The 12,495-nt window shown below is 45.9% G+C and overlaps 1 protein-coding gene across 2 annotated transcripts in view; it reads right to left on the minus strand.

Moving 5' to 3' along the window:
* LCP2 (lymphocyte cytosolic protein 2) overlaps positions 1–12,495 on the minus strand; it is a 460,964-nt gene that overhangs the window by 64,006 nt on the left and 384,463 nt on the right. For both annotated transcript variants that reach the window (XM_073620738.1, XM_073620739.1), the window contains one exon: positions 2,040–2,098. In XM_073620738.1, coding sequence (XP_073476839.1) covers positions 2,040–2,098 — 59 coding nt within the window. The remainder of the gene's footprint in view (positions 1–2,039; positions 2,099–12,495) is intronic.

Genomic DNA, 12,495 nt, shown 5'->3' on the forward strand with positions numbered 1-12,495 from the left:
CAACTGTGCAAATTTCAGTGTTTTTGATTTGATTACATTATTATATAATTTTTATTATTATTATATTATTATGTGTTTTAATTATTTATAGTTATTTATTATATTATAATTTTTTATTTCGTTTTTCAAACTTTATCATACCCGGGATGTCTACTAGACTCTTGTTTGGACAGATTTAAGTGAACTATTCCTAAGAATTACAGGCCTACAATATGAAACGCCATATTTCTGTGCAAAATAATTGTACCGCTTTCAGCACCTAAAATCTGAAATAATCATACCGCCAGGGAGGTTAAGTGAAACAATAAAAATGAAATATTCCTTTAAATATTGTGCCTGGGGTGTCCTTAGTATGCCTGTAAAGTAGAGCATCCTTCCCATGTTTATAACATTACCGCAGCAAAATTACATTTCTAAAGGAAAAAATGTCATTTAAAACTACTCGCGGCTGTAATGTATTGTCGGGTCCCTGCAATATAGATAAAAATCATTGAAAAAAACGGCATGGATCCCCCCCCCAGTCCATTACCAGGCCCTTTGAGTCTGGTATGGATATTAAGGGGAACCCCGCACCCATATTAAAAAAAATTGCGTGAGGGTCCCCCCAAAATCCATACCAGGCCCTTCAGGTCTAATGTGGATATTAAGGGGAACCCAGCACCAAAATGTTAAAAAAAGGACGTAGGTTCCCCCCAAAATCCATACCAGACCCTTATCCGAGCACGCAACCTGGCAGGCTGCAGGAAAAGAGGGGGGGACGAGAGAGCACCTCCCTGAACCTTACCAGGCTATATGCCCTCAACACGGGGAGGATGCTTTGGGGTCCCCCCAAAGCACCTTGTCCCCATGTTGATGGGGACAAGGGCCTCATCCCCACAACCCTTGCCCAGTGGTTGTGGGGTCTGTGGGCAGAGAGCTTATCAGAATCAGGACGCCCCCTTTAACAAGAGGACCCCCAGATCCCGACCCCCCCATGTGAATGGGTATCCCTACATTGTACCCCTACTCATTCACCAAAAAAGTTTCAAAACGTTAAAAATGACAGACAATTTGGGACAATAAAAAACTTTCCCGCGATGTCCATTCATCTTCAATCACAGCGTCTGATGACCCAGTAAAAAAAAATTGGAAAAAATTCCGCCTCCATGGGAGGCTTCCGCTGACTGCAGGCTCTCTGCAATGACATCTCTTATATAGCTGAGGGCGGGGCCACCTGGTAATGTAAACGGGTGACCCTGCCCCCCTCTGATGTTCCTTTTTTTTTTATCGGGTTGCCGGACGCTGTAATCGAAGATAAATGGACATCGCAGGACAGTTTTAATTTTTTAATAAAGGACTTGTCCCAAATTGTCTATTGTTATTTTTAACATTTTGACACTTTTTTTGGTGAATGTGTAGGGGTACAACGTACCCGATACCCATTCACATGGGGGGGTCAGGATCTGGGGATCCCCTTGTTAATGGGGGCTTCCAGATTCTGATAAGCCCCCCGCCCACAGACCCACACAACCACCGGGCAAGGGTTGTGGGGATGAGGCCCTTGTCCCCACCAACATGGGGACAAGGTGTTTTGGGGGGACCCCAAAGCATCCTCCCCATGTTGAGGGCATGTGGCCTGGTACAGTTCATGGGGGGGGGGCGCTCTCTGGTCCCCCCTCTTTTCCTGCGGCCTGCCATGTAATTATATGCAAAGGGTACACCTTTATTAGATAATATGACAGAATTATGTAGAGGGTGCACCATTCAGTTCCTGACTGCTTTCTGGGGATGATTTCATTTTTGCTGTCTATAATAAAAGAAAGAGTGTAGTGTTCCATATGACAGCATTGAAAAGCTGGAGTTAATACAGAAGTGAGTGCTTTTATTTGTTGGTCATATGCTTGGGGCTACTTTTTTTTTTCAAAAAACATAAAAATATCATAATTTCATCATTCTGAATTTGTGAATTGTGGGAACAGATTGGATGTACTTCTGGTAGGTAGAAACAACCTCACTGTAGTTAAAATAAATACAGAAAATTAAAAAAAGAAAATATTTACCTGACTTAGATGGTAGGTTTAATAGCCCTCCTGGTGTTTGTGACCCTCCAGTGAATAAGCTATGATAAAACACACCATTAAAATCTCAATGGGAAAGAAGCACATCAAAATAATTAACATTTTAGCATTTTCATGGTAAATGTTGTACATATGTTAATAGTATATGTCTTTGAAATCAATTATTCTAAATAGTACAAAAGTAGTTTTATAAATTGAACACTGTATACACCATAATTCCTTTGTGAAATGCTTTCCTTCTCTATACATAATATATCAGCAGGTGATTGTTTGCTAGGAAACAGAGTGGTTCGAGAAACCAATCAGCAGCTTGTTAATATGCAAAGCTAACTCTGGCGCCCTCCATCCAGTATTACTGTGCCTCTCCATCTGTCCTGCCTCCTGCTCTCCACTCTGCTACCTTACACAGGTACACAGAGTGAGAGGGCAGAGGACATGGCTCTGCAGGATGGGGGAGCAGGGGATGTTTGATGTGAATGTACAGAGAGCTCTACTGTGTGTGTGTGGGGGGGGGGGGGGGGAGTGTAAAGAGGCAGAAAACATTACTGTGGGGGATGGGGGGGTGATGTGAAGGGGGCTAAAAGTATTTATGTGGGGGGAGGTGATGTGAAGGGGGTCACAGAACACTACAGCGAGAGGGGACACTACTTTGGAGGGCAGAGGAAGACTCTACTGTTGGGGGAGGTGATGTGAAGATGGGCAGAGGATACTACTGTGGGGGATAGGGGCAAAGGTGGATGCTACTGTGGTGGTTGATGTGAGCAGAGCAGAGGACACTACTGTGGGGGGTGATGTGAAGTGGGGCAAAGGACACTGCTGTGAATGAAGGAGGTGTGATGTGAAAGGGGTTCAAAACACTACTGTGAAGCGGGGCTGAGGACACTGCTGTGAAGGGGGCTAAAGTCACTGCTGTTAAGTGGAGGACTATGATGTAAAGGGGGGGGTGTGGTATGCAGGGTGGACTGAGGACACTGATATAAGAACAGGATATAAGAGGGGGGCTGTGATGTGAAGGATCTGGGTCATTGGGCAAACATGCGATTCGGACCTCTGGTGGAACAACATTTTTCTGATGTAACAAGTAAATTAAAAGTAGAAGTAGTGTACCATTTTGTACATGTGAGCAGTTCAAATCTACAGGAAGGCAAAAAATTTCCTTGGCAAATAGGGACAATTTTGCCTAATGAGGAAAATGCACTCTCACCCTACAAAAGATGAATTAAAACCACAGATCAATATATTGCTATAAAATAATTACTAATAACTGTAAATGTATTCAGTTATAAGAAAAATGTGCATTTTTTTGATTAATCACGTTTTTAGTAAGCATTTTGTATTTACACAAGTTCCACTCACAGCCATAAAACGGAAAATTGAATTCAAATACTTACAGTAGTTTTCCTTTCCTGACGAGCCCCATGGCAGCACAGCCAGGTGATGCCCCACCCTCCCCCTACGTAATCAGGACTTAACTATAAATTTTTGGCTCACCTCAGCCTCAGCGTTCCGTAACTCGTACTACATAACTGGGCAGGTGTTGTGCTGCCATGGAGCTCGTCAGGAAAGGAAAATTACTGTAAGTATTTGAGTTCAATTTTCTGTTTTCCTGACGGCTTCATGTCAGCACAGCTGGGAATTAACTAGCGACACACGGGAGGGTAATGCTTGAGAAAAATTTTTAATCTACATTGGAGGTGGAAGCCAGAAAACTCCTGCCAAAATCTACGGTAGTCAGAGCCGCCGGCTCCACGCAATAGTGTGCCATGAAGGTATGTATGGACGTCCATGTGGCTGCCTTGCAGATCATCTCCAAGGACACTTGTCCTGCCACTGCCCAGGAGGTAGAGACTCCCCTAGTGGAATGTGCTGTGACCCCCTCAGGCACAGGCAAACCCTTAGTTCTGTAGGCCAACGATATAGTCTTGACTAGCCATGAGGCTATCACCCTACCAGAAGCTCTCAGGCCCTTCCGAGCACCATTCGGGATGACGAAAAGATGGTCCAACTTTCTAAATTCAGCCATCCACATAGGCTTTCAGTGAAGGGCCCACATCAAGTGGATTTGAATTCTGAGAGTTTTCTGCCAGAAACATTGGGAGTGTGATTTGCTGTGTTATATGGAAACTAGAGGCTACCTTCGGGACGAATCCCAGCATTGGCTTGAGCACCACTCTATCCGGGAAGAAAGAGAGGAAGGGTTCTTTAAACCCCATTGCTGCTATCTCGGATACCCTTCTGGCTGAAGTTATTGCCACGAGAAAGGCCGTCTTCAATGAGAGATGCTATAGAAAGACAGGAGAAGCAAAGGTGTCTGATGAAAGGAAATCCAAGATTAGAGGCAAGTCCCACTTTGGAAATCTTAGAGACTTCGGCAGTCTTGAGCGGGTGGCTGCTCTGAAGAAACGGATCACCAACTTATCCATGGCCCACTGGGTACCAGTGAAAGCCGAGATAGCAGACTTGTGGGCCTTCAAAGTGCTTAGGGAGAGGCCTAGTTCCAATCCCGCCTGGAGGAACTCCAGAATGTGGCAGACCCTTGGTGACTCTGGCAAAAAATTATGTCTGTATGCAAATTCCACAAACTTATTACAAGTTCTGGTTGTCAGGGCTGGGCTCAGCCCTTCCTTCTCCGAGCTGGCCGCTCAACTGTCAGCTAATTGCCAGCTCCCATCTCTCTCCACAGTTACCCAGCTGTTGTTGATTCTGCTCGTCAGTCCTGCCTACTTAAAGTCGTCCAGCTCACTTGATCTCTGCCTTCGCCTTTGTCAACATCACAGAAACTTTCTCCTGCGTTCCTGTTGAAGACTTGCTCGGCTGACATTCCTTCTGGCTCCTAATCCTGCTTGCTGTACTACTATATTTATCTCTGGCTCTCTGACATTTGCTTGGCTGACTACCCGATTACTGAACTCTGGCTTGTTTTGACTACGCTTACTCTGTTTACCTTATTATTATTATTATTATTATTATTATTAATAAACAAGTGTGATTTAACTTTACTTCTCTCTTGGTCTGATTAATGGTTCCTGATAGTGGTATAGGCATTGTAGGTACTGTCTTTCCTGGCTTTCATTAGGGTACTCGTGACTCTGGCTGAGCAACACAATGACTGATTAGCCTTTGCCTCTGAAGACCCAGGCTATCAATTTCAGGCTCTCTGGGGCCGGGGGGCAGATTGGCCCCTGCTTCAGCAGGTCTGACGTTACTGGTAGAGGGTGTGGTTCCCTGATGCTCAAAGAGAGGAGCAGAGGATACCAAGGTCTCTTCATCCAGTCTGGTATTACTGCCAGAATGGACACCTTCTCCTACCACAAACTGCGTAAAAAGAGGAGGATCACCGGGATTAGAGGGAAGGCATATGCCATTCTGAAACTCCATTCTGCTTTTAGGGCATCCACCCCCATTGCTTGTGGGTGATTGGACTTGGCAAATAACCATGCTAGTTTGGTATTGGTGGGAGAGGCAAACAGATCCACTTCCGGAAGGAAGGCCCATGCCACCAGGTTCCGAAAGATTTGTGGTGACAGGGCCCACTCATAGTTGTCCAAGTCCGCTCTGGACAGGTAGTCTGCTTGAGTGTTCAGATGACTGGGCACATACACTGCTGTAAGTTGGTTTGAGCCCAATCCATGATCGGGGTCACCTCTCTCAGGAGAGCACTGCTGCGAGTGCCTCCCTGCCTGCGGATGTAAGCCACTGCCGTCACATTGTCTAGCTTCAAAAGGATGGGCTCTCCTTGAATCTGACTCTTGAACACCAGGAGGGCCTGGAAGGCTGCCCTCAATTCCAATATATTGTAAAATACATTGGCAGCCTGAAAAGTCCAATGGCCTTGGGCCCAGTGGTCTTTGTATAGAGCTCCCCAGCCCGTTCCGCTGGCATCCAACTGGACTATTTGCCACCTTGTGGTGAATAAGGAGTGGCACCGAAGAAGATTCCCCTGTCTCGACCACCAGTCCAAGTTGACCCTAATCTGAGTTGTTATCTGGATTTTACGACCAAAATCCCCCGATCTTCATTGATCTAGGAGACCCATTTGGAATAGGTGCAAATTCCATTGAGCCCATTTGACCATCGGAGTGGTTGAGATCATTATACCGAGAAGTCGCATGCAGTCTATTGTTGGCAGGTACGGCTTCTTTTGGGCTTCCAACACCATTTTCAGGATACAGGACATCTTGTCTCTGGGTAATGCCACTGATGCCGTCCAAGTATCTATCTTTGCACCTAAGTACACCAGAGATTGAGTCAGCAGGAGGTGACTCTTTTCCTGATTAATCAGCCAACCAAAACTTTCCAATGTCAACAAGGTCGTCTCCCGGTGTGTCAGGAGCATGTCCTTGTCTTGGCTTAGAAGTAAAATGTCATCCAAATAGTGATGTATACGGATTCCCTGCAATCGTAGGTGTGCCACCAGGATCTTCGTGAATACCCTGAGGGATGTGGTCAGTCCAAAGGGCAGGCATACAAACTGATAGTGAAGTTGTCCTACTGCTAACTGAAGAAACCTCTGGTAGAACGGGGCCACGGTACGTGGAAGTAAGCATCCCTGAGGTCCACCGACAGTAGCCAGTCTCCCGTTTGAATGACCTTCAGAATTGTTTGGAGGCACTCCATCCTGAATCGCTCCTTCTTGATGGACCTGTTGAGGTCCCTGAGGTCTACTACCGGCCTCCAAGTCCCTGACTTTTTCAGAACCAAGAACAGAGGTGAGTAGACCCCGGAAAAACGCTCCTGTTGAGGAACTGCTATTACTATTGCTAACTATTGCTTCTTGCTCCAGGAGGGTCCGTATGTACTTCCAGAAGACATCCTGTATTCCCTTTTCTGGAGGCATCTTTGTTGGGGCTGCTTGAGGAATTTCCAGCTGTGGCGGTACCTGATGGTCGAAATCACCCATGGCTCTCTTATCCATTTTGCCCACACGTGATGGAACCTGAATAACCTGGCTGCTACCTGGCAAGTGTGAGCTGGTGGATAGTCAAAAAGACTCCTGGGGTTCTTGACCCCAGGAAGAGGTTGGTCTTCTAGACTTGCGGTTTGTCGCAGAATTTGGCCACTGCCAGCGAAACTCCCTTCCTGGCCTGTAGGACCTGGCGTCTCTGCCTCTAGGTCTTGCCGAGTTTCTGAAGGCTGTGTTCTTCTTATGAAGCAACCTCTGATCCTGCGGGATAATTCCCGATTTCCCACCAGTCGCCTTTGCGATGGCCGTGTCTAATTTATTCCCTAACAGGGAGTGACCCTCGAATGGTATCCTGCGCCTACCCTGCTTGGATGCTGGGTCAGCCACCCAGGGCCTCAGCCACAGGGCTCTTCTGGCAGTTACTGCATTTAGCATAACTTTTGCCAGATTCTTGATTAGGTCGATGGATGCTTCAGCCATAAACAAAGCTGTTAGCTTCAAATTTGATAGGGAGGCTAGGACCTCAGCTTTACCCAGGTCGTTCTCCACCGCCCCCTCGGCTTTGTGCATCCAGACCTCCATGGCCTTAGAAATGGCGGCCAATGCCATAGACGGCCTACATGCTCCGTCAGCCAGTGTGTAAATCTTTTTAAGATCTACATCTACCCTCCTATCCAGTACGTCCCTGAAGGATACTGCATCATCCAGTGACAGGGTTACGTGTGACAGTACTGGAGGCTCCACCAGAACCTTCACTTTCTCCGTTTAAACGGATACAACTTTGCGAACCGATTCTTGGAAATCATCCTCTTATTTAATTGTTTCCACTCATCATAGATCACTTCCTGGATCTCTTCCATGAAGGGAAAATTCACTGCTTCCCTTTTCATGTTTGTGAAATACTTCCTTTGTTTCTTCTGCGGTTCTTCTGCCACATCTTCCCACATGAGGGCCTGCCTAATCTCTTTCACGAAGGGTTGAACCAAGGCAAAGTGGAATCCATCATACTGGGTCTCCTCCTCTTCCGCAGAAGATGCATCTGAGACCAACGGTGCTTGGGCCTCTGAGATACCCTGAGCCGCCGAAAGTATTTGAGGTGACAGGGAGAGAGAAGTAGAAGGCACTGGAGCAGTTGAAGCCTGCGTCTGCTTGCAAAGGACTTCAGTGTTTCCTCAAACGCCTGTTTTATTAATGATACCAGCTCCGTCTTATCAGGTTCCTGGCTCTTCGTCGCTTCTTTGAAGCAATCCACACAAGCCGTCTTACCCGCCATCGCTTTTTTAGGGAAAGCCCAGCAACCTCCTGGCCTGGGCTGTTCATGATGTGTATCCCTACGGTGACGCGACAGAGAACGCCGACACCTTGAGGGAGAGCGGGACCGAGGAGCCTCTCTTCTTCTGTGGGAGCGTTGATTATCCTGTGAGGAAGAGTGTCTACCATTCCTTCCCGAGCTTCTATCTTCTGATCGCTGAGAAGAGCCATGACCGAGACCTGAGGAGCTGGAGCAGCACAGACAGGCATGAGGATTTAGTCTAACATAGGAGAATTATAGCATGTACATATTCCATGGTATCTCCCCTATCTTCTTTGCGAGCACTAAACTTTAAAGGGGGTAGGCATTTTGATCCTGCTGGAATAAAATATAAGACATGTTATGTCCTGAATAAAAAGTTATAGCAATTAGTATGCAGGAATGAATCTTGCCATTTGCAAGGAATACCTGAGGGGAGGGTGTAGGAGGCTGGCTGAGCCTTGGAGCACACAGAGCACAGTCAGCTGTAACAGCAGATGCTTCTTTGGGAAGAAGCACTTTTTAAAACTGGCTCCCTTAAGGCTTGCTCCTCCCCCCGATTGGCCGGGCGGCTCTGCACATGCCCAGAGCGGCCACCCAGCATGCATTGCACACTGGCTCGTATCTCCAGGCCAGGAACACATAAAAGGCAGAGAAAGAGCGCGGCTCGCCCCTAACAAGTACGGTGATCTGCCGCTACAAGGAGAGAGACACAGCACACCGCCAAGCTTCCCCAAAGCTGACTGTTTAAGGCAGCATGCAGCTGCCCCGAGGATCAGCAGCGGGGCTCCCTGACAAGGTTGCTATTAGCAGCCTAGAAAGCAGGGACCGCATCCAGCAGCAGACAAATCCGGACGGACAGCCAGCACTTTATACCGGCTAGGAGGGGAGACACCATTAGTCCTTACCTAGGAGGAAGAAAAAGGAACGCTGAAGCTGAGGTGAGCCAAAAATTTATAGTTAAGCCCTGATTACGTAGGGGGTGGGCGGGACTCAACCGGCTGTGTTGATATGGAGCCGTCAGGAAAAAGCAAATTCACATATACCTATTATATTATAATTGTTAGTACATAGCTCCAAATTTTGCTCTACAACAGTTCATAAAAGCTAAGAAAAGAACCAAAACCATATACTTAGGTATTTTTACCTATTCTTTCATAATGACTATTTTGTACTGTCGAGTGTTCCTCATAAAAAATTTGCATTTTTAATTTTGTCATTAATTTTTATTTCATGCAGTAGGACCATTCTTGTATTAAAGATATTCTTTCTTCTCAGTGCAGCCAGTACACTTACATCTCAAAAAATTAGAATAATCAAAAAGTCAATTTATTTCAGTAATTCAATTCAAAAAGTAAAACTCATATATTATATAGATTCATTACACACAGATTGATATATTTCAAGCATTTCTTTAATTCAATTTTGATGCTTATGGCTTACAGCTAAGGAGAACTCAAAATTCAGTATCTCAGAAAATTTGAATATTACGATTACGATTAATAAGACCAATAAAAAAAGTATTTTTAATACAGAAATGTTGGCTTACTGAAAAGTATGTCCATGCACAGTATAGTATGCACTCAATACTTGGTCCGGGCTCCTTTTGCATGAATCACTGCATCAATGCGGAGTGGCATACAGTAGAGGCGATCAGTCTGTGGCACTGCTGAGGTGTTATGGAACCACAGGTTGCTTTGATAGTGGCCTTCAGCATTGTTGGGTCTGGTGTCATCTTCCTTTTGACAATACCCCACAGATTCTCTATGAGGTTTAGGTCAGGCGAGTTTGCTGGCCAATCAAGCACAGTGATACCATGATCAATAAACCAGGTATTGGTACTTTTGGCAGTGTGGGCAGGCTCCAGGTCCTGATGGAAAATGAAATCAGCAGCTCCATAAAGCTGGTCAGCAGAGGGAAACATGGCGTGCTCTAGAATTTCCTGGTAGAGGACTGCGCTGACTTTTAACTTGATAGAACACAGTGGACCACACTGGACCTCATGCAACTTGGATTCTGTGCCTTTCCACTCTTCCTCCAGACTCTGGGACCTTTATTTCCAAATGAAATACAAAATTTCATCCAAAAAGAGGACTTTGGACCAGGGACGTGCGGTGAGGTCAGTGGCTGGTGAGGCATTGGTTAGTATCAGAGCCAGATACACACAGGTTGCATATGCCGTGAACGTTGGAGCGAGAGCAATAATTCTAGCACTAGACCTACTCTAACTCTAAACATGTAACCTGTAAAAAAATTTAAAGCGTCGCCAAAGGAGATTTTTAAGTTTGAAGTTATATCTTCAAACCAGTAATTTCACAGTAAATAGATAAATAATAAATTATTATCTTATAACATATAGCATAATGATATATGATTTAGCTTGTACCTTTTCAGCAGCAGCAGATTCTCATTCTCCCTCTTAACTATGTGAGAAAAACATGGGATTGTGGGCAAACCTTATACCCATAAACACATGTTTTTTCCTTGTAGTTAAAGGGGTTGTAATCCCTAGTTTTTTGTTTTTTTTAATAACAAACATATATCTACCTCCACTGTGCAGTTCGTTTTGCACAGAGTGGCCCCGATCCTCGTCTTCTGGGGTCCCCCAATGGCGCTTGCGTCTCCTCTCTGCATCGGGAAACCCCCTAGGAGAAGGGCTTTCCCTGGGGGTTATCGTGTGGGCGCGCTCTCAAGTCCAGCATTTGCGTCCATAGACACAGAATGCCGGACTCGGCCCACCCCCTAGCACCCGTGTCATTGGGAGCCAATAGCAGTGCTGCTATCAATCTATCCAATCAAGAGCCGAGACCCCAGCCAGAGAGGGCGTGCACGTCTCCGGCATGGGAACGAACAGGGAACAGGCTCAGGTGAGTAAAATGGGGGTTTACAACCCCTTTAAGAGGGCTGGGCTAGAAGGGAGCATTTGTCTTTTAGACACATGCCCCCTTCTATGACACTGCAGTGAGAGCCGTGCCTCCACTGCAGCATTTTTATTGGACAGCTTAAGTCAATGGTACTTTACCATTGGTCCAAGACACCAAGCTGTCCATTGAGCTCAGTGCCTTTGACAAGAAGTGAAAAGAGGCACTGTGAGCTCATCCTCTCAGTCTGCAAACAGTGTGCCTGCTTGTATTTAAACTGGCTGCTCTGTATGTAGCGTCTGACAGGCTGCACAAGGAGCCCCGTATCCCTGGAACCATTAATTATTCGGAGCCCCAGTTTTGACCAGTGGTGGGGTAGGACTTCAGCTACCTAACCCCCAAATTTGGGGTCTCTGTGACCCCAGGTCACCGAGCTACGACCCTCGAAGTCGATAGTTTTTTTTTTGTTTTTTTTTATTCTTTATGTTCATGGTAGGTGCAGTCCCTTTTCTCCTTAGTTATTCAACAGGATGACAGCGCTGTGCAAGAGGAAACTAATTATTTTTCTTTTTCTATTTGTGTTTTAATTAAATGCAACTCTTGTGATTGTTAACATGTGCGTGGTTATTTTGTTGCAATTTTTGGATACTTTGTGTTATGAATAAATTTAACCACTTCCCGACCGGCACAGGCCGATGTACATCAGCAGAATGGCACGGCTGGGCAAATGGGCGTACAGGTAAGTCCCATTGAATTCTCCGCCGTGCCACTGCATGCGCACCGCTGACGGCGAGCTCTGTGAGTCGGGTCGCGGGTCCCGCAGACTCGATCGCCGCGGGGATACCCGCGATCGCCTCACGGAGAGGATGAACGGGGAGATGCTGATATAAACAGCATCTCCCCGTTCTGCCTAGTGACAAGTGTCACCGATCACAGCTCCCTGTCATCGGGAGCAGAGATCAGTGACGTGTCACAGCTAGCCCATCCCCCCTACAGTTAGAAAACACTTCCTAGTACTGACTTAACCCCTCCCCACCCCCTAGTGGTTAACCCCTTCACTGCCAGTGTCATTTACACAGGAATCAGTGCATTTTTATAGCACTGATGGCTGTATAAATGACAATGGTCCCAAAAATGTGTCAAAAATGTCTGATGTGTCCGCCATAATGTCACGGTCACATTAAAAATTGCTGATCGCCGCCATTACTAGTAAAAAAAAAAATTATTGATAAAAATGCCATAAAACTATCCCCTATTTTGCAAACGCTATAACTTTTGCGCAAACCAATCAATAAACGCTTGTTGCGATTTTTTTTTTACCAAAAATATGTAGAAGAATACGTATCGGCCTAAACTGAGGAAAAAAAATGTTTTTTTAATTAT

This window comes from Aquarana catesbeiana, linkage group LG03, assembly GCF_042186555.1.
Source record: "Aquarana catesbeiana isolate 2022-GZ linkage group LG03, ASM4218655v1, whole genome shotgun sequence".
Taxonomy (NCBI): Eukaryota; Metazoa; Chordata; class Amphibia; order Anura; family Ranidae; genus Aquarana; species Aquarana catesbeiana.